General features: G+C 52.6%; 2 protein-coding genes across 6 annotated transcripts; both read left to right on the top strand.

Moving 5' to 3' along the window:
* The first annotated feature begins 1,687 nt into the window (after positions 1-1,687).
* ZNF48 (zinc finger protein 48) lies at positions 1,688-6,112 on the top strand. 4 transcript variants are annotated; one of them, XM_019628497.1, is made up of 3 exons: positions 1,688-2,165; positions 2,372-2,465; positions 3,575-6,112. In XM_019628497.1, exons 2-3 carry the CDS (start codon positions 2,387-2,389, stop codon positions 5,374-5,376), a joined length of 1,881 nt encoding a protein of 626 aa, XP_019484042.1. In that variant the 5' UTR covers positions 1,688-2,165; positions 2,372-2,386; the 3' UTR covers positions 5,377-6,112. The 4 variants fall into 4 exon arrangements, with proteins under 4 accessions (XP_019484042.1, XP_019484043.1, XP_019484044.1 ...); XM_019628498.1 differs by lacking the exon at positions 1,688-2,165 and adding an exon at positions 2,172-2,277; XM_019628499.1 differs by lacking the exon at positions 1,688-2,165 and adding an exon at positions 3,074-3,111 and having other exon boundaries at positions 2,406-2,465.
* Positions 6,113-11,741: 5,629 nt separating this feature from the next.
* ZNF771 (zinc finger protein 771) lies at positions 11,742-20,686 on the top strand. 2 transcript variants are annotated; one of them, XM_019628495.1, is made up of 3 exons: positions 11,742-11,797; positions 12,446-12,592; positions 19,616-20,686. In XM_019628495.1, the coding sequence occupies exons 2-3, from the start codon at positions 12,455-12,457 to the stop codon at positions 20,510-20,512; spliced, it is 1,035 nt and encodes a 344-aa protein (XP_019484040.1). In that variant the 5' UTR covers positions 11,742-11,797; positions 12,446-12,454; the 3' UTR covers positions 20,513-20,686. The 2 variants fall into 2 exon arrangements, with proteins under 2 accessions (XP_019484040.1, XP_019484039.1); XM_019628494.1 differs by lacking the exon at positions 11,742-11,797 and adding an exon at positions 11,983-12,088.
* The last annotated feature ends 800 nt before the right edge of the window (positions 20,687-21,486 follow it).

Below are 21,486 nucleotides of genomic sequence, written 5' to 3'. Positions count from 1 at the left end.
ACCATACTATCCTTAGCTCCCGCTGTTTTCCTATGATGTAAATTCAAGAAGCATTAAAACAGGGGGCGGCCAGATGGCTCAGTTGGTTAGAGCACATGCTCTGAGCAACAGGGTTGTCAGTTCAGTTCCCACATGGGCCAGTGAGCTGCGCCCTCTGCAACTAGTTGAAAACAACTACTTAAGCTGAGCTGCTGGTGGGCGGCTGGATGGCTCAGTTGGTTAGTGCACATGCTCTTTTTTCTTTTTTTAATTGGGGAATTGGGGGAGGGGAACAGACAAGTTGCTGTCCACCTGTTCCCCAGTCCAGCCGTGGAGGACGTCGCTTCACTGGCCCATGTTGGCACGATCACTCTGCTCTTCCCGGGTGAGGCAGATAGGTCGCCGGTCTCTGGATGGCCGCTCACGGCGGCTGCTGGCCGCTCACGCTGGCTGCTGGCTACACACGGTAGCCCATGGCAACCCACTGCAGCAGGGGCTGCAGCCTAAGCCATTGCCGGCAACCCACGCAGCCCAGCTCCAGGTCGAGCTGCCCTTCACCATCCTAGCTGCATAGAGCAGCGTCAATGGCCCCCATGTGGGATCCGAATAGGGGCCCTGCTGCACATTTCCATATTCTATTGGGCTGAGAGCTCTCTGATGAGTCTCTTTGTATTTCCAAGGCCTAGGCAGTGTCTAGATATTGGTTGGTGGTCCCTAAGTAGGTGTTGATTCGCAATCCGTGTCCATGCACACCAGGCAGACTCATCTCCCACTACAGGTGCATGTAACTCTCATACCCTTAAGTTCTTTATTGTTCATGATTTGTGTGCTTGCCCCTTTAAACTGGTAACACCCCAAGGACAAATCTTGTATGTGTTTCATCTCTTCATCCCAACCTCTTGGCTTAGCACTCAGGTGTTCATAAAGGTGGATTAAGAAACCTCCGTTATCCCTCCCCATCACTAGATGGGCTGGGGACTCTTCTAGGCTTTCCTCCTCCCTAAAAGCAAGCTTGCCCAAAGTCCAGATCCTGGGAACCCTGGGGATTATGCCCGGTGTTGGCTGGAACACAGCCCCAGCCAGGGACCCACCAAGCTGGGAAACAGGGTTCCCAGAGAGGTTCCAGCCTCTCCCTGGCCTTGGCCTCGGTAGGGCTGTCGACGACCGGTGTGTCTGTCTCTTTGTCTCTGCCGGTTTCATTGTCTTTGTTTCTCCGACTCTAGGCCTGTTTCTCTCCAGGTTCCGGGCCTTTTCTTACAGCTCCTCCCGACTCTGCTTCAATGACTTTCTCTTTTAACTGTCTCTACATCTCTTTGTCTCTGGCGGCCGATCTTTTGCTCCGGTATTTTGGGTCTGCCGCTGGCTCTCTCTCTCTGTCTCTCTTTCTGCCTTTGTGACTTCTCTGACTCAGGGCTGTTAGGTTCCGATTCTGTGAGTCTCTGGCTCAGGGTCTCCATTCCAGGACCCAGGTCTAATTCCATCGGCCTGCCTCTCCCCAGAAAGCGTCCCTGGAGGCAGTCGCCTCTGCTCCCGCTCCTGCCTTAGTCTCCCCTCCCCCGGCCTGGCCCCCATCCCCCACCCCAGCCCTCGGCCTCTCGGACCGGCCAGGCTTTGTTTCGTGCGCCTCGGCGCCCCGCCCCGCCCCGTCTGGGGTCTCCGCCGCCCTCCGCCGCCCTTTGTCTGCCTGGGTCTTTCCCCCACCCCTTTCCCTGGGTCAGTCTTTAGATCTCTTTGTCTCTCCCAGCCCGGGTGGTTGGCGCTGACGGCCGATCCCGCAGGTCGGCGCGGTGGCCCAACACAGCGACAATTAGAGTCTCCGGCCCTCATCTCCCAGCTGCAGCCCAGGAGGCACACGGTTAATACCACTGAGTTCGGCCCACCGTCCTCGGCTTAGAGTAGCCCCGTCCGCGCGGCCCGCGGCCGCCCGCCGGCTACCGAACTCAGGAGGGCCGGGAGGCCCCCACAGGCGCGTAGCTCCTCCAATGTCCTAGAGCGGCTCCGTGCGGATCCGCTCTTCCGCTTCCAGTCCCCGCCCACGGCGGCCGCCCCCTGGACGCCTGGGGCCGAGCCCCTCTCCCCGTTGCACGCGGATCCTGCATCCCCGAGCCGGCGGCGGCTCGGGGACCCGAGCCCAACGGAGGAGTTCGGAAGAGCACCCGGCTGGCGGCCACGGAGGTGGCCGGGAGGTGAGGGGCGGCTGCGTGCCGGAAGGAGCAGCAGGTGCAGGGGCGGCTAGCGGCGCTGACGGGCGGAGATCACCGGAGCCGCGCCCCGCACCTCGGACCCAGACGCTGCACGGTGCCCGCTCCGGCCGGTAGAGGGCAACGGCCGGGTGCCGCAGGCCGCACATGGCTGTGTGACCGTGGAATCGTGTGTCTGTCTCCTTGTTCAGGGCGACTTGCCGGCAATGGAGCGCGCAGTGGGGCCCTGGGGCCCAGACCTCCGTGGCCGGGAGGACAGGGAGCAGGTGCGAGGCGCCCGCACAGGTGAGTGCCGCGGCGATGCACCATCATGAGCAGGTACTGGCCGGGTGGGGACCCCAGACCTGGCCAAGGCACAAAAAAATTGGACTTGAACTGTGCTTCCAGGAAGAGAGGGGGAGGGGAGCAAAAACTGAGGGAGGGAGGCAGTGTTTATGTGCACCTACAGTGCGCCAGGCCGGGAGGGGTATCGTCTCTAGGGCTGTCTTCCCTTCCCCAACAGTCATCACCATCCTCACTGCTCTGCCCTACTTCGTGCCTTATTCTGTCTCATCCTGCAATTGCAACAGTCTCCCCTCAGCCCTCTTCTCACCAATGATGCCCTCTGCAGCCACATTGATCTCAGCCCAGATCTAATCGGGTCTCCTCTCTCTAAAACCTTTCCTAGCTCCCTTCTGCCTGCTAATGAAAGCCTTAGCCTAGTGTTCAATCCAGACCCTAGTCCCAACATCCCTTTCCAGTTTTATCCTCCATTCCTCTCCATGGTTTACCCTTTAATCGCATGAAAGCCTGTCCCTATCTCCTATTTCTTCTCTCTCTCTCTCCAGCACAGTTATTCTGAGCCCACAAGTATAATTATTTGCACTTTCCCTTCTCTCTCCTACCAACCCTAGGCACCTTGAGGTACAGGTGTGTATCTGGAGCCTGTCAGGTAAACACAAGATAACTGAATAAATTATAGAATGAACTATAAAAAGATATAATAGAAATAGCAAATACCAGGTTTTCAACTAGAGACACTAGAATGTAATGGTTAACCCAGGCTTGAGGATCAGACAGACAGACCTGAGTTAGAAACTTGACTTTGCTCCTTACAACCTTTATGACCTTGAGCAAGTGACTTAAATTCTCTGAATTTCCACATGGGGATAGGAATACTATTACCTCATAAGATCGTTTGCAAGGCTTTAGTAATGGGTAGTTCAAGGGCAAGGGAAAAGGAAGTTACTCTTATTATTGAGAGGCCCAGACAATAATAAGTGCGTTAGACATTCAGAGAACAGAGAGAGGTCCTTGTGACCGCAGAATGGCAAGGAAGCCTTTCTAGGGAGATGGCAATGGAAGGTAGGGGCTGAGCCATAGGGCAGGACTACAACTGCCTTTTCTTTCCCCAGGTCTAGGGAGTGAGAACGTGGAGATGTCTCAGACGGATGAGTTTGAACACACCCCACAGGAGGATGACTTGGGGTTCAAGGAAGAGGAAGAGCTGGCCTCGGGTCATGAAGTCAGAAATGCCTCTCTCAAGCCCGAAGGCATCCAGACCTGGGATGACTTGTGGGTCCAGAGGGAGGGACCAGGAAAGCCTCGGGCTCAGGACAGAGGCCCCCGGCTCCTGGGAGAACCACGCTGGGGCCAGGCTAGTGATCGGGCTGCTGTGTGTGGCGAGTGTGGCAAGAGCTTTCGGCAGATGTCAGATCTGGTGAAACACCAGCGGACCCACACAGGGGAGAAACCCTACAAGTGTGGGGTCTGCGGCAAGGGCTTTGGGGATAGCTCTGCCCGTATCAAACACCAGCGAACTCATAGTGGTGAAAAACCCTACAGAGCCCGACCACTGGCCCAGGGCCCCCCAAAGATTCCTCGGTCCAGGATCCCTGCTGGTGAGCGCCCCACTATCTGCGGCGAATGTGGCAAGAGCTTCCGTCAGAGTTCTGACCTGGTGAAACACCAGCGGACGCACACGGGTGAGAAGCCCTACAAGTGTGGCATCTGTGGCAAGGGCTTTGGCGACAGTTCTGCTCGCATAAAGCACCAGCGGACACACCGGGGGGAGCAGGCCCCCCGGCCCGTGGTGCCCCGGCGGCAGCCATCCCGAGCAACCCCAGTAGCCGCACAGGGACCCAAGGCTCAGGACAAGCCCTATATCTGCACCGATTGTGGCAAAAGATTTGTGCTGAGCTGCAGCCTTCTGAGCCACCAGCGCAGTCACCTGGGGCCCAAACCTTTTGGCTGTGATGTGTGTGGAAAGGAATTTGCCCGGGGCTCAGACCTGGTGAAGCACCTGCGGGTGCACACTGGGGAGAAGCCCTACCTGTGCCCTGAGTGTGGCAAGGGCTTTGCGGACAGCTCTGCCAGAGTCAAGCACCTCCGCACCCACAGTGGGGAGAGGCCTCATGCCTGCCCGGAATGTGACCGCACTTTCAGCCTCAGCTCCACCCTCCTCCGTCATCGCCTCACTCACATGGAACCCCAGGACTTCAGCTTCCCAGGCTATCCCTTGGCCCCCCTGATCCCCAGCCCACTCCCCAGCTCAAGCCCACCCCCGCCTCCTCTTGGCACCAGTCCCCCATTGACACCTCGAAGCCCTTCACACTCAGGTGACGGGCCTTTTGGCCTGCCTGGCTTGGAGCCGGAGCCTGGGGGCCCGCAGGCTGGGGAGCCACCCCCACCACTAGCAGGTGACAAGCCCCACAAGTGCCCTGAGTGTGGCAAGGGCTTCCGCCGAAGCTCGGACCTGGTGAAACACCATCGTGTGCACACGGGGGAGAAGCCCTACCTGTGCCCTGAGTGTGGCAAGGGCTTCGCTGACAGCTCCGCCCGAGTCAAGCACCTCCGCACCCACCGTGGGGAGCGGGCTCGGCCACCACCACCATCCACTCTCCTGAGGCCACATAACCCCCTAGGCCCAGTACCCATGGCCCCTCGACCCCGAGTCCGGGCCCAGCCCTCTGGACCCAGCCAGCCCCATGTGTGTGGCTTCTGTGGGAAGGAGTTCCCCCGGAGTTCAGATCTGGTCAAACACAGGCGCACACACACTGGGGAGAAGCCATACAAGTGTGCAGAGTGTGGCAAGGGCTTTGGGGACAGTTCTGCCCGCATCAAGCACCAACGTGGGCACCTGGTCCTCAGGCCCTTTGGGACGGGGGATGGTCGGGCAAGGCCCCTCAAGGCGGAGCCACCAACGGGACTAGAATGATGGGGTTCAGGAAGGGTGGAGGCCCAGGAGACCAAAGGGTTGCTTAAGCAGAGAAGAAAGGGCCTGTGAGGAGGTGGGAGGGAGGAGGGGAAGAAATGGGAGAAAGGAGTGAATAGAGGTTGGAGGCTGATCTTGAAGCTCAGGAAACTGTCCCAGCTGGGCTTAGGACCTTGCCAGTGTAATCTATCCCCCCAGCTTCTAGAACACTGCCTAGTACACAGGCACTCAGTAAATACTTGTTGAATTAATAAACTGGCCTTAGCCTGAGGACCCTTGAACCTAAAATTCCTGTTGCCTCCTAACCTGTAAAGATTGATCTTTCCTAATCTTGACCCTGGGAGACCAGCACCCTGAGCCATGGTTGGTTTGACCTTATGAGCTGCAACAAAGAGACTGCTGGAGTTCAGGGTGACATTTAGGCAGGGGCATCTGTCATCCTGATGAGAGTATTGCTGTGTGGCAGGCAGTACCCAGCCCCAGGCCACTGGACATGGTCTTAGCCAGGAGAGGCACTGGGACAGAGCCCAAACCTACCTGCCCTGAAGAAGCCCAACCCACCCTGATTCCTGGACACTGGCAGAATAGACCAGTGAGCAGAAGGAGCGCTTCTGCTCTGGATGTCAAGGTAACTAGGAGAAGGACAGAACAAGCGAGGAGAGGCCAGGGAAGCTCCAAGGCCAGACAGCCACATCTCCATGTGTCTCCTTGCTAATAAACTGCTTCTTGTCTGAGGTTTGGACTTGTGTGTGTGTGTGTGTGTGTGTATGGTGAGGGGTGAAAAGTTGTTGAAGGGTCACAACAGGTGAAACCCCTAAGCCTTGTATAAACTTGTGTGGGTCTCTTGCCTTGTGAGCCGGTCAAATAAAGAAATGGGCATAGTCAGCCTCTTTCTGGCTCTGACATCTGGTTAATCAGCCACCAGGTCTGTCGACTGATGCCCCAGACCTGAGTTCTTGATGCCAACAGGTGCCTACCGTCACATCCAGCCCAACCCTAAAAAGGAAAATCGAGCGACGCCACGGGGTGAGGGTGTTCAGTGAGTGCTGTTGCTATGGCGACTGGTAGGGGAGAAGTGTGGCTCCAGTACAGGCACAGAAGGCCCTAACACTGATGGTCTGCCTACTGAGAAACCCACCTCTCTCAGACCTTTTTTTATTTGTCGAGAAGTCATTTGTACTGTCCAAAGAGAGGGCAAAGGGGATACCTCTATCCCTCGGGAAAGGCAACCGTATTTCCCAGGGACCCTGGTGTCATTAGCAGCGGGGCTTCCATGTAGCTTTTTCCCAGGAGGGCTGACTGGCCACGGACAAAAAAAAGAGTAGGACGGTTCACCCACCTAAGAAACGAAGCATAAGACTGCTTTGAAACAGCTGGTGGGGCGCCTCAGCTCACCTGCGTGCAGGAATGGTTCCTGAATAGAAGCTCTAGTGATATCTTCACCCTCGGATGGGCTTGCGGAGAAACCAAGGAAAGCTTGTGACAGTGCAGGTCCTTCTGGTCCTCCCACTTGCTGCCTAGTTGTCATACACGCTCGAAACCCTAGAGTTTCATGTTCAGGGCTGGGATTCTTGGAGGTTTTGGTCTTCAGGTGCACACATAACCGCATGCCTGAAATGGAGGCCGTTGGGGGCTTTTGGAAGATCCTCCCTGCTGGTTTCTCCTGTCTCCTCCCCTTACCAGGTCGGCCTTCTCGCCGGCCTGTAGTGAACTTTGTAAGGTTGCATCTGACCATGTCACTCCCCAGTTAAAAACCCTGCCGTATCTCTGCATGTCTTCTGTGCAAAACAGAACTCCTTCGTTGGCATTCAAGGTCTTCCACTTGTGTGGTTTCAGACTTCCCTGAACCTCCAGCTTGGGTTAGAATCACCTCCAGCTGAGCACCTAACACACCACGAGCTCCCTGAGGACAATTAGTCACTCCACAGCATCACTTACTCTGTGCTGGGTACTGGGGGTAGAGGGATGACTAAGACAAAGTGTTTGCCCTAAGTTTCTACCCAAAAGATAGAGACACTGAACAAATAATTTCAAGTGTGGTGAGGACTATGCAGGAAGCGTACACGCAGGAGAGAATCCTACCGATCCAAAGGCCTAGCCAAAGAAGTGGCCAAGAGTGACTTGAAATAAGCTAAGAAAGGAGGAGGTGAGGGGTTGGCTAGGATGTGGAGTGTTCTGGGCAGAGTGAAGAGTAGGTGCTCAGTCCTTGGGGATTCAAGAGGTGAAGTTCTGGTGGGGCTGAAGGCAAGTGGTGAAACGCAGAGCAAGGAGTACGATAAAGACATTTCTGAATTCAACTTTCTACCTCCCAGTCCTAAAAGGGGCCTGGCACACAAGAGGCCTCAATCAATACTTTGGTGAACGATGTCCTGGGAGCATGATGTGTTTCTTCACAAGAGTATAGGGTCCTACAAGTTGCTGCCTCTTTGTCAATCTGTCAAACGCCCACTCACATTTATCTCCTTAGTGAGGCCTGTACCCAATACCCACTCCCTTCAAGGGAGTCATTCACTTATCCCACTATTCTCCTGCTGAACACCCACCTATTGTTTCCTTTTCATGTATGTGTGTGTGCATATACATATATATATATAATCTTCTTTACCACAATCTTCTTTACTAGACTATGAGATTCTCAAGAGCAGGAACTAGCTCTGATTCCAGATACTTGTACATGTTTGTAGAGCAAATGGACTCCTTGTCTTCCTTTTGCAAACATCTGTTCCAGCATCCTCCCACTGCAGAAGACCCTTCCAGGAGGGTCTTTCACTGCTCCCAACTGAGTCTCTTCACTGACTCTCTGCATCAGAGTGAGCAGGACTCACTTTTTGCTATAGGTGGGGTTCCAGCCATCATCTGGTCACTCCTATGTCTCGTCCATCTCCCACGCTGCATTTCCCCTCACGAACTCATGCGGCTCCAGCCATAGAAGACTTCTTTCTGTTCCTCAAACATGTCAAGCTTGCTCTTAGCTTACTGCCTCTAGTTCTGTCTAGAACACTCTTCCTCCAGAGTTTCAAGTGGCTAATACTCTCTCATCATTCAAGGCATCTCAAATAGTATATCCTCAGAGATGTCTTCCCTGCCCACATTAAAGAAGCCCCCCAATCATACCACTCTTTATTGCAGTGTCTTGCCCTTTTTCCTTCTTGCACCTATCATTACCTGAAATTATCTTATTTACTTGTGTACATTTTTTACACCCTTAGAAGGGCCATAATAGTCAAGATTTTTGTGTTTTGTTAACTACTGCATCTCTAATACCTAGAATGGTGCCAGGCACATAATAAGGCTCAATAAATACTTGATGAGAGAACAAATGCAATCCAAGTGGCTTTGGGGATTGTTGGGTCCGAGTGTTTCAAGCAGGGATGGTTTCGGTGGTGAGGTACCCAAAGGGAAGAAAGCCTTGCAGAGTCTCTGACATGAGTGCAGCAACACTTATTCAGCAAAGGCAGAACTGCAGCAGAACTTGGTTAAACAGCAGCAGCAGCAAAGGCAGAACTCAGAAAACCCAGCAGCAGAACAGCACAACACAGAGCCCGCGAACTCATGCCCAGTTAAGCAGAATTGTGAGGGTTTTTTTTAATTTTTTATTAGTTTCAGGTGCAGAACTGGGGTTTTTATAACACAGTAACAATAGTGTCATGGTGCCAGCATACATGTGCAATAAGAGCAACTCACATAAACAACTTGTTTTCCTTGCAGTCCCACCTGGGCTTGGGGGAGTCAGGGCAGCGGGTCTCCAAAGCCTGTAAACATTTCCTGAATCTGCGAGGCCCTAACACCTGGACCCCCACAGGGATCTTGAGCATGAATATCTGGGCATTTACTCTTTTCCCAGCTCTAGGAAAGATCAAAAGTTTGCCGAGATGTAATCCCAACATTTACATTTTGCCCTGGACTCTGCAGACTGAGGCTTGGATTTGAGTCCTGGCTCTGCTACCAATTTCTTCATGGAACCGCATGTCTGAGAGATAATTTGGTGCAATAGAAAGAACATGTGTTGGAACCTGCTACTTACCAGCTATGTGACTTTGAGCAAATTACTTAAGCTCACTAAGCTTTACTTCCCTCATTTGTCAAAGGGAGATATTATTGATCCCTACAAAGCTGTTGTAAAGAGACAACGTAGGGCTTGTAAGCACTTACTGAATGTTATTTCTCTTTCTTTCATCATTTCTTTTTTTTTTTTTTAAGATTTTTATTGGGGAATTAGGGGGATAGGAACAGTGCTGGGGAATTGGGGTAAGGGGAACAGACAAGTTGCTGTCGTTTTGTTCTTCAATCTAGTTGTGGAGGATGTTGCTTCATTGGCCCAAGTTGGCACCATCATCGCGCTCTTCTCTGGCGAGGCAGATCAGTCGCCGGCTTCTGGACGACCGCTCACTGCGGCTGCTGGCCGCTCACGCTGGCTGCTGGCTACATACGGTAGCCCATGGCAACCCACTGCCACAGGTGCTGCAGCCCACGCCTGTCGCCGGCGACTCCCGGCAGCCCAGCTCCAGGTTGAGCTGTTGTTCAGCATCTTAGCTGTGGAGGGCAGTGTCACTGGCCCTCATATGTGGGATCCGAACCGGGGCCCTCTGGCATCCCAAGCGAGTTCTTAACCGTCGCGCCACTCGGCCGGCCCTCTTTCATCATTTCTGATTCTTAGTTGCCCCATTCATAAAATGGGAGAATTAGATATCTTTTTCAAGAGAAGTGGGAAACACCTCAATTTTTAAATGCAGGAAATTAAAATAGTAAAAGACCTCGTTTTTTGTTTTTTGAAGCTAGTTTTTAAAAAGATTTTATTGGGCCGGCCGAGTGGCGCGATGGTTGACAACTGGCTTGGGATGCCAGAGGGCCCGGGTTTGGATCCCACATATGAGGGCCAGTGACACTGCCCTCCGCGGCTGGGAAGCTGGGCGGCAGCTCTAGCTGGAGCTGGGCTGCTGTGGGTCGCCTGCGATGGCGTAGGCTGCAGCCCCTGTGGCAGTGGGTTGCCATGGGCTACCGTGTGTAGCCAGCAGCCAGCGTGAGTGGCCAGCGGCCGTGGCTTCTGGTGACTGATCTGCCTCGCCTGGGAAGAGCGCAATGATGGTGCCAACTTGGGCCAGTGAAGCAATGTCCTCCACAACTAGACTGAAGAACAAAAAGACAGCAACTTGTCTGTTCCCCTTCCCCCAATTCCCCAGCGCTGTTCTCATCCCCCCAATTCCCCAATAAAAATCTTAAAAAAAAAAAGATTTTATTGGGGAATTGGGGAAGGGGGAACAGCGTTGGGGAATCAGGGAAGGAGAACAGACAAGTTGCTGTCCTTTTGTTCTTCAGTCTAGTTGTGGAGGACATCGCTTCACTGGCCCATGTTGTTGATATTATCATTGCGCTCTTCCCGGGTGAGGCAGATCGGTCACCAGCCACTAGCCGGCTGCTCACAGAGGCTCACAGCAGCTCACGGCAGCTCACGCCCGCAACCAGCCAGCCCCACTGCAGCCTACGCCATCACCGGCGACTCATGGCAGCCCAGCTCCAGGTCGAGCTGTTGTTCACCATCTTAGCTGTAGAGGGCACAGCGTCACTGGCTCTCACGTGGGATCTGAACCAGGGCCCTGCTGCGCAGAGCTGGTGTCTCAAGCCAACTCTTAACTAACGCGCCACTCAGCTGGCCCTGAAGCTAATTTTTAAATGTAAAAACACTCTGAGGGCCAAACAAGATACTTCTGTGGACTGGATTTGGCCTGTGGGCCCCCCAAGTATCCACCTAGGTGACTGGGTTGTCAGGGATGCTATGACAGCCCTTATTGTATATTTTAGAAAAATCAGTTTACCTCCCTGAACTTCACTTAACTCATCTGTAAACTGGACCCATCTTTGTGCAGATCGAAAAAGCAAAAAACTCATAGATGAAACAGAATGGTGGCTGCCAGAGGGGAAGGGGGTTAGGGGAAGAAGAGGATAAGGGGGTCAAATACATGGTGTTGGAACGAGACTAGACTTTGGCTTGTGAGCACGCAGTGAGGGATACAGATGTTATATTATAAAGTTGTACACTTGAAATTTATGTAATGTTATCACCAAGGTTATCCCCAATACATTTACTTGAAAAGCGATCAGGTGTGTAAAACGCTTAGCGTAACACTGGCGCATAGGAGGCACCCCACACAATACAAGGCAGCGGTAGCCTGAATTCAAGGAGTAGCTATCCCAGAGACCAAGAGACCAGAAAGGTGACGCCAGGAAAGAACGAAAGAAGATGGGAGAGGAGGAAAAAGAGGGAAGGGAAGAGGCGAGGAGGCACCAGAGTCCGCCCTCCAGGCGGGGCGCCAGCGAGAGAGGCCTAGGCCTGGACGGGAGCGCACGTGGCCTATTTGGGGCGGAGCAGACGCGCTTGGCCGCCGCGGAGACCTTTGAGCCGCTGGCCAAGAGACGAGCCCTGAAGGTAGGTTACCACCCGACTATGAGGACCTTGCAAGTCGGGATGGGGCGACCTGGGATCCTGGGAGTTTGAGTACAGCAGAGGGCGCTGGCTCTGGGTTCGCCACCCTACTGGGGCAGTTTGGGCCGGACGCCTGAGTCCTCTGGACCCCTCCCCTAGAGGGCGGGGTTAGGCATTCTGACCAATGAACGTCTGTCCCCGAGGCTCCGCCCCTCCCCTGAGCCGCGGCCTCAAAGAGTGCCCAACAGCGGGGCGCTCTGGCCTGGGGCTGCGCGAGCGCGGAACCTGTGGCTGGTGAGTGCGCTCCCCCAGGGTCTCCGCCCCGATCCCGCCTCCAGTCCGTGCCTTGGAGCTCTGGGCCGCTGATCCAGGCGCCGGGGAGTGACTCAGCGCGGGGAGGGTGGCGACTTGCTGGGACTGGAAATTCGAACAGTTCAGGGCCTTGAATGCCAGGATGAGTGGGGTGAATGAGTGTCTTCAGAGCTGGTCCCAGGGCAGTGCTGGGGCCTAGGGCCGAGCTGGGGTGGAGGGGAGAGGGCCAGACCTAGAGACCAGGACAGGGCGAGAGAAGCCACGGCTGCACCGCCTTGCCTGAACCCGGGCCATGGTGGGGGGCGGGTCCTGAGCTTCTGACCCAGCTGCCCGCCCCAGGACACCAAGATGCCGGGCGAACAGCAGACAGAGGAGGAGGAGGAGGAAGAGATGCAAGAGGAGATGGTGCTGCTGGTGAAGGGTGAGGACGATGAGGGTGAGAAGTATGAGGTGGTGAAACTCAAGATCCCTGTGGACAACAAGGAGGTACGTGTCTCACCCTGGGGCCCCCTTGCCCCTAACCTGGTTCAGGTCCAGCGTCCCTTAGACAGAAGCCAGGGGCCCTGTCCCTACTTATCCCTGAATTTCAGACCTAGAATCTGAGGGTTGGCCACTCACCCTACTGCCCCATTGCCCATGCTGCCGTCAAACAGATGTCACGCCTACTGTGCCAGGTTCTGTGCTGGGTGCTGGAGAGTAAATGCCAGCCTTTGGTTCCCTTGGTTCCCCATGAAGCTCGATGTCTAGCAGAGTTAGACTGCCAAGCAACCACGCAACTACAATCCTATGTGATAGGTGGGAGGTGGGAACCCAGCTGGGAACTGAATGCAGACTTGCGGGTGGGGGCAAGAGGGGTCAGGTAAGGCAGCAGCAACAGGAATAGCTGACTGACTCTTGGTAGCATTTACTATTCTCCAGACACTGTTTTAAGCACCTCAATTCTATAAGGTAGGTAGTTATTTGTTCCATTTTACGGGTGAGGAAACTGAGGACCAGGAAACTGGACAGTTCGGTGACTGGCCCAAGGTCTCAAAAGTTAGTAAAGGGATGGTTTATCTGAGACCAGTGAGAGTGAAGGGCGACTACTCCAGGCAGAAGGAATTGCCCTTCAGGTAGCTCTGAGGGAGTGAATGGGGCCCTGGGAGAAGTGAAGGCAAGTGGTTCAGTCCTGCTGTGCATGGATGAGAGTAGGGCAGTTGGCAGGCCAGGTAGGGCACCTGGATTTTATCCTGAGGGTGATGAAGTTTTAAAGAGAGAAGTTTTAAGGAGATCAGAAGGAGTTAGATTTCCCTGCCACCAGGGATATTTCCACCTCCCAGGACCCTACAGGACTTCCACCTCCAGCCAGGGCAGCCCTGAGTCCAGCTGGCTCTGCCAGATTTCTGGGCCCAGGCTCTGATTTCTTCCTGCTCCAGCCAGTCCAATGGAGGGGCCAGTTCCCAGGGAAAGAAAACTCTGCTGCCCCCTAGTGGGTGTGGTGGGCCCTAGAGTGAGGGGGCTGGCTGATGGGGTGTCTTCTTCCAGTCAAAGTAACTAACTATTTAGTTCTGTTTTCCTCAGGCCTCTTTGGCCCATCTTCCTAGCTTAGTCGGCCTCTTCTGGCCCTGTGGGTCCCCTATTTTCCCCTTTGGCCTGTAAATTAAGAACTCAGATTCCAGAACCTAGGGTGGATTTCCACCTCCATCCCATACCAGCTGTGTGACCTTGGGCAAGTTTCTTAACCTCTCTGTGCCTCAGTTTCCACGTTTGTAAAAGAGAAATGATAACAGCACCTACTTATTTGGGGTTGTGAAGATTAAATGAGTTAATACATGTGAAGAGTTAGAACTGTGTATGGCATGTAATAAACATGACGTAAAGATTTGCTATTATTTGTTTTTCTCCCTAGAGTTCAGAATGTTGGTTTAGGTCATCTGCCTGGAGATTTTCCATCTCATATTTATCAAAGGCCTTTCTGCGCTGACTCCTGGGGCTGGGAGTGAACGGGGAAACCAGCATTGGAGGCCTAGACAGAGGATTGAGGGCAAACAACTCAGCAGTGGGGAAGGCTTTCCAGAGAAGGCTTAGTGGGGATTTGGCAAATGGAAGAGGAGGAAGGGTATTCCAGGAGGAGGGAACAGCAAAAGCAAAAGCTCAGAGGATACAGGAACAGAGAGTTACAGGCGTTAAAAGCCAGCATAGGAATTTGGACACTGTGCGAAGTTATGTGGTGCCATCAGAAGTCACCAATCAGAGGAGGGATTTCTATTTAGGAGATTCATTGGCTGTTGTGGGGAGACCAGGCCATGTAGGGCTGGTAGCATGCTCTAAGGTAGTGGCAGCAGTGAAGAGAGGACGGAAAGAAAGGGGATATTTGGGAACCTTGACTGGACTCATTGGCGCTAAGGATGGGAAGGAGGAGGGTGGCCTGGGCTAGTCGTGAATGTGTTAAGGTTAGACTACATGCTATCATGTAGCAGTGGAGAGAACAGGTTGAAATCCTAACTCCACCATTTACCACCTCTGCCATGGCTTTCTCATCTGTAAAATTAAACAATGAAAGGAAGATTCTTGAAAGCCAGTCTAAGGATCTCTGGGTGACTGGATTTGGAGGAGAAGGGTGGAAATGAGGGTTACATACATATATCCCAGAAACAGCTCTGTGCCCACAAGATAGCTCATTAACTTGCTGTGTGGTCTCCCTGAGCCTCAGTTTCTACAAAATCATGACCTCGAAAGATCCTTCCAGTGCTGACGTTCTGTGAGTCTTAGCTATCACCCAGCCCAATGGCCAGTCATTGTCCAGAACAGGCCTTAATTATGCTGCACTCAGGGGCTGAAGCCTTCTTTCACTGCCTATCAAAATCCGACTTCTCTTTAATGAATAGAAAGATTTTCTCAGAGGGCTCTATGTACATTCAATCCTATCTCTTCCCTGTTTAAATCTTTGAGTGGTTTTTTGTTTCCCTCAGGATAAAGTCTCAGGTCCTAAGCCTGGCATTCAAGGCCCTTCACCATCTGACCTCATGTCTTGGCTTCATCTCCAATCACCCAGCACCCGTCCCAGGCCCCAGCTCCAAACAGACCTGACCCTTTCTCACCTCTCAGACTGTCCACGTGGTCTTTCAAGCCTGTAAAACCCTCTTTACCATTTCCACCCGCTTTCTCCAGGAGTTGCTCTTCTCTTTTAGATCAAGTGTCTTAATTTTTCACATGCATACAGATCCCTTGGGGATCTTGTTAAAGAGAAGACTTTGATTCAGTAGGTCTGGGGTGCGACTTGAGATTCTAACAAGTTCCCAGTGATGCTGATGATGCTGGTCTGTGGACCACACTTCCTGTAGCAAGGTGCGAGGACAGAGATCATATTTTATACTTTGTACCAAAAAAGAGAAGGATTCTGAAAAGAGTCCAGGGGAGGGAGAAAAGCTGTGGAGGTGACCTCACGCTTGTCAGTGAGAAGAATTACATCATGGCCAAAACTTCTATCCAGTTCAGACCCTGGTTCTGTCGTTGATTAGCTGCCGGGCCTCGGGAAGGCTTCAGTCTTATATCTTTCTTTATAAAATGGGGCTAATAATCCCTAACCCAAAGGGTTGTGAGAATTTAAAATGGGGATGGAACACACTTAGCACAGCCCCTGGCACACTGTGAGTGCTCAGTAGTTAATTATTATTAATTAGAAAAGTAATGGCTGAGGAGGAAACTGGGAAGTTTGCCCTGGTTAAAAGAAAAAAAAAAAGCAGGAAGAAAAAATCACTAACTTGAAACCCTTGGATGGTCATTTTACTGTTCTGCATTATATCCCCATATTGTATAGTGCAAGTACCATTTATTCTAATTTTGATATCTAATAGTTGCAGAATTTAAGATGTGTAAGGGCTTTTAATGACCACCTGGTCTGGTATTTGCCAAGTTCAGTCACATGTATGTCACTCACCTGCTGTGTTTATTTAATGCTTTTCTTCACAGAGATTCACATGGTTTTGTTAAATAAATCTACCTTCATCCAAATGATAATATTGATGAAATTGTGGGTTTCATGTGATCCATTCTTTTTCTAATGTCCGTGGAAATAAATGCGTAATGATTATAATAAGATAACAGTGTGCCTACATAACCCTTGCATCTGTGATGTGTATACCTCAGTTGGGAATTTTTATCTCACCTAGCCTACGTTACCTTCCTTGCTGCACCGAGGCCAGAGAAGGGAGTGAGTTGCCCAGGGTCTTAATGAGGTAGATGCAGCCCCTCTTACCAAGATGTTTCCTGGGGCACTCAAGGCCTCTCCTGGAGCTGGAAATATCAAGAGTACTTGTGTGAAGAATTTTTTCCTGATTCAGTGAGCCCCGCATAAGGAAGTCCTCAGGCTATTCGAAGTCATCTTAAAGAAGGGTACCAAAGAAAAAAGAGCCAGAAAAATGTAGATATGATAAGTTCTCTCCACAATGGCTCATGTGTTGAAATAAACCCAGTAAATGTCAAAATCAGGGCAAGTTTAGAAAGTGTGACCTTGAATTCAAACTGTGCCAAACCTGCTGTGAGGAATTTCTCGATTTAAAGTATCAAGTTGTATTTTAACCTTGACTCCCTCTTGGAAAGTGCCAGGGACTTGGAGTCCAGCCTCGATCACATCTTGGCTGTACAAGAGCAGGAAAGCAGTGTAGCCTACTGGTTAAGGTTCCTGACTCCCACTGGCTTCCGTGAATTTAATCTCCCTGAGCCTTAGTTTTCTTTTCTTTCTTTTTTTAAAAAGATTTTATTGGGGAATTGGGGAGGGGAACAGCGTTGGGGAATCAGGGAAAGGGAACAGACTAGTTGCTGTCCTTTTGTTCTTCAGTCTAGTTGTGGAGGACATCGCTTCACTGGCTCCTTTTGGTATTATCCTTGCGCTCCTTCCGGTCAAGGCAGATCAGTCGCCGGCCTCTAGATGGCTGCTCACGGCGGCTTTTGGCAGCTCACACCAGCTACCAGCCACTCACGCTGGCTGCCGGGCCACACACAGTAGCTTATGGCACCCCACTGCAGCAGGGGCTGCAGCCTAGCCATCGCTGGCGACTCATGGCAGCCCAGCTCCAGGTCGAGCTGTTGTTCACCATCTTATCTGTAGAGGGCAGTGTCACTGGCCCTCATATGGGACCCGAACCGGGGCTCTGCTGCTCAGAGTTGGCGTCCCAAGCCAGCTCTTAACCAACGTGCCACTCTGCAGGCCCAAGCCTTAGTTTTCTTAATTATCAAAGAATAACGCCTGACTCAAGGGGGTGATGGGAAGATTTAATATAATAATGTACATAAAGTAGCATGGTTGAAGCTTTACATTGTAAGGTTGGTATGACTATTATCATTGTGTATACTGTTTAAAGCAGGATTCCCTTGTCTGGTCTCTAAGGCAATCCCAAACTGCCTTGTGTTCCAATATCTGAGTTGGTTACCAAAGAGCTACTGCCTTTTTACAAAGGATCTTTAAGTCCTTGAAGTTGCCCTCCTTGCAACTTAAACTAAAGGCCTTCCTGCTTGCTGTCACTTACCCTCCCTTAACCTTCTCCTTATCTCTAAAATAAGAATGTGATAACTACTTCGTGGAGATCGAATATGGGGAGAAGCTAACCCTGTCTTGTCCTAAATATGTGCCAGGTATTTCGTTTGGTCATGAATTAATGCATCTCATTTCTGGGCCCACAGGAAATGCTCAGCCTCACTTTTGCTGGGATGAGCCTTCTCTTTTCTAAGAAGGGAACAGTGTGCGCTCAATATTCCTCTTCATTTCACAGTTAATACAAAGCAATGTTAATACAAAATTTTCCCTTTACCTGCCTCTGACAAAGCATTTTTTTCTGATTTTTATCTCTAGAAGCCCAGACCTTATGGAACTGGCTCATTTTCAATTCAGGCCTCAGAATAACATTTGGGTTTTACCCCTGCCTTCTTCTTCACAGCTTAAAAAATGACAGGTGCTTGATCTTCAAGGTTTATTCAAGAGCCTGGATTTGTCTTCTAAGATACCATCCTCTCCTACCTCACTGGCTGCTCCTCACCTTGCTGCCTCAGGTTCTCTGCCCATTTCCTGAGTAATCTCATTCAGTCTCAAGGCTTTAAAAACCATCTATAGGCTGGCGGCTTCCCAATGAGCATCTCCAGCCTAGGCTTGTCTCCTGACCTCCCGATGTGTCAGGGAGATTTGGAGATGCAATCTGAAACAGATCTCACCTACCCAACTTCCTCCTCCCACCATCCTCACCATTGCCGATGGCAACTGCACCTTTGCAGTTGCTAAATTCAAAATCCTTGAGAGTAATTTTGACTCCTTTCTTTATCCCTTGTATCTGATCTGTTTATTAAATCTGTTGTCTCAAATGGCAAAATATATCCAGAAGCCGACCACTTCTCACCCCCTTCACTTTCTGCCTGTCACCTGGATCTGAGCCACTGTCTTCTCTTGCCAGATGACACTTCCTCCCTGGGCTCCTGCTTCTGCCCTCTCCCCTCCTTCAACCCCAGCAAACTGATGGAGCCTTTTCATAATGAGTCTGATCTGGTCCTGTCCCTGCTCAAAACAGTCTAACATCTCTTCCAGTCGTCCCTGTCCCATTCATACTACAAGGCCCTAAACTAAGAGGTCCCCTCCAGGACTATCCCCTTGATTACTCTCCCCCCTCGTGCATTCTGCCCTAAGCCCTTTTTCTTGCCGATCTTGGAACGTAACTGGCCAACTCTTGCCTCAAGATCCTGCTTTTCCCAGTAGCCTCCTCTCTCACGTCCTTTAGGTCTTTGCTCCTGTTACATCAGTAAGGTTTCTTAACCTTAAAGTTTGCAGCATCTTCCCAAATACCAGCACTCTTTATCCATTTTTCCTGGAAGCAGGGATTTTTTTTTTTTTAAGATTTTTTTATTGGGGAATTGGGGGAAGGGGAACAAACAAGTTGCTGTCCTTTTTTGTTCTTCTATCTAGTTGTGGAGGACGTTGCTTCACTGGCCCAAGCTGGCACCATCATTGCGCTCTTCCCTGGCGAGGCAGATCTGTCCCCGGCTTCTGGACGGCCACTCACACTGGCTGCTGGCCACACACGATAGCCCATGGCAACCCACTGCAGCAGGGGCTGCAGCCTATGCTATCTCTGGCGACTCACAGCAGCCCAGCTCCAGGTTGAGCTGTTGTTCACCATGTTAGCTGTAGAGGGCAGTGTCACTGGCCCTCTAGCGTCCCAAGCCAGCTCTTACCCAACATGCCATTCTGCCGGCCCTGGAAGCCGGGATTTTTAATGATGCTGAATCCCCAGTGCCTAGAACAGAGTCTGGCACATTATACGCCCTTAATAAATATTTGTTGAATGAATAAAGAATAGCTAGGATGACACGGGGCATTGTAATAATGCAGTATCTCACTTAATCCGCACAGCTGTCCTATGAGGCAGGCACCCTTGTTTTTTCCTGTTTTACACGGGGAACCGAGAGGTTGCAGCTTGCGGAGACCCAGGTCTCTGGCTCCCCGGCCTATGGGTCAGGGCTGACCTGTTCCCCCTTTCCCCGCAGGTCCCGATGGAGGCGCCAGCGCCGTCTGCCGACCCGGCGCGCCCACACGCGTGCCCAGACTGCGGCCGCGCCTTTGCGCGCCGCTCCACGCTGGCCAAGCACGCGCGCACGCACACGGGCGAGCGGCCTTTCGCGTGCACAGAGTGCGGCAGGCGCTTCTCGCAGAAGTCGGCGCTGACCAAACACGGCCGCACGCACACCGGCGAGAGGCCCTACGAGTGCCCCGAGTGTGACAAGCGCTTTTCGGCCGCCTCAAACCTGCGGCAGCACCGGCGTCGCCATACCGGCGAGAAGCCGTACGCATGCCCGCACTGCGGCCGCCGCTTCGCGCAGAGCTCCAACTACGCACAGCACTTGCGCGTGCACACGGGCGAGAAGCCGTACGCGTGCCCGGACTGCGGACGCGCCTTTGGCGGCAGTTCGTGCCTGGCGCGCCACCGACGCACGCACACGGGCGAGCGGCCATATGCATGCGCCGACTGCGGCACGCGCTTCGCGCAGAGCTCGGCGTTAGCCAAGCATCGGCGTGTGCACACAGGCGAAAAGCCGCATCGCTGCGCCGTGTGCGGCCGCCGCTTCGGCCACCGCTCCAACCTCGCGGAGCATGCGCGCACGCACACGGGCGAGCGGCCCTACCCCTGTGCCGAGTGCGGCCGGCGCTTTCGGCTCAGTTCGCACTTCATCCGCCACCGTCGCGCGCATATGCGGCGCCGTCTCTACATTTGCGCTCGTTGCGGCCGGGACTTCAAGTTACCTCCTGGCGCCACGGCCGCTACTACCATCGAGCGCTGCCCGGAGTGCGAGGGTAGCCGAGCCGCCGTTCTCGTTGCTACGGATTGCCAGCCTCCTGCTGGATGTGCACGCTGGGGAGGCCCCGCCCCCGAGGGGCTGCGTTAATCTGGACGACTCCCCGCCCTGCCACACAGGTCCAGAAAGGGTGGGATGACCAGCTTGGCTGCCTTGGACCCCGGAGACAAGGCGAATCCCCTACCGGGTCCCTGGAAACCTTGCCCACTCCCCTCTCACTACAAACCCTCGCCTTGTGTTAGTGAATAAAGTATTATATCCTCACCCCATCCGTGCCTGTAAATGAGGTGGGTGGGGAGAGGAAGAAAGTTGGGTTTTCCCTATGCTTAAGTGATTTAAGCGAACTGTCGTGGAGCCAAGTGGGGCTCTAAGCCCAACAGGGTGCCTGGAACTGTGTGGAGTCATCCATACTCGGCCCTTGGTTATGTCCTCGTAACCGCAGATCTGGAAGGGTCCATAAACAGCACGTTCTTGATCAAATAGGCACTGCGTTCCGCAGAGCTTTGATGAGCTGCCAGTAGTGTCAGGGAGCTCTCTAATGGAGAGACAAGCAATAGTAGAAACTAGTTAAAGGCTTCAAGTGCTTCATTACTATTAGCTCATTTTCATCCTTAACATCCCGAACACAGGTGAATCTTATCTCCATTTCTGCAGATGAGTAAATAGGTACTGACAGCCAGTGCATGGAAGAGCAGAAACAGGTGCTCGCAGGCCATTGTCATGGAAGCTGATGGGGGATGTTGGTTAGGTCTTCAGAGGTGTTCTTGGAGGTGATAAGTTTAACTTGGTCTTGAAGACCAGGAGAGAAGGGGGTTGGGGGAAGTATGGAGAGAGCCCTCCAAAACGGCATGCCAGACTTCTTAGAGCTTGTAGACATCCCCTGTGGTGGATGGTAGGGACAAAAATAAAGGTTAGCAGGAGGTAGACCACTAGGGACCTTAGAAGCCATGTGAAAGGATCCAAGGTAACAAAGCCTTGAAGGGTGGGGGTGGAGTGGATTGGACATAGCTAGGAGTTAAGAGTGGACCTGGGGATGAGGGAAAGGCGAGATGGGGCTGACGTCA

This window comes from Hipposideros armiger, unplaced genomic scaffold, assembly GCF_001890085.2.
Source record: "Hipposideros armiger isolate ML-2016 unplaced genomic scaffold, ASM189008v1 scaffold_799, whole genome shotgun sequence".
NCBI lineage: Eukaryota > Metazoa > Chordata > Mammalia > Chiroptera > Hipposideridae > Hipposideros > Hipposideros armiger.
Note: the sequence above shows the minus strand (reverse complement) of the source record. Positions and strands in the feature narration are given on the sequence as shown.

Excerpts from the sequence above, each read along its gene's own strand:
- ZNF48 (XM_019628497.1), top strand. The coding sequence starts at position 2,387 with ATGGAGCGCGCAGTGGGGCCCTGGGGCCCAGACCTCCGTGGCCGGGAG. Across the intron at positions 2,466-3,574 it reads GGTGCGAGGCGCCCGCACAG|GTCTAGGGAGTGAGAACGTG; the intron begins GTGAGTGCCGCG and ends TTCTTTCCCCAG.
- ZNF771 (XM_019628495.1), top strand. The coding sequence starts at position 12,455 with ATGCCGGGCGAACAGCAGACAGAGGAGGAGGAGGAGGAAGAGATGCAA. Across the intron at positions 12,593-19,615 it reads TCCCTGTGGACAACAAGGAG|GTCCCGATGGAGGCGCCAGC; the intron begins GTACGTGTCTCA and ends CTTTCCCCGCAG.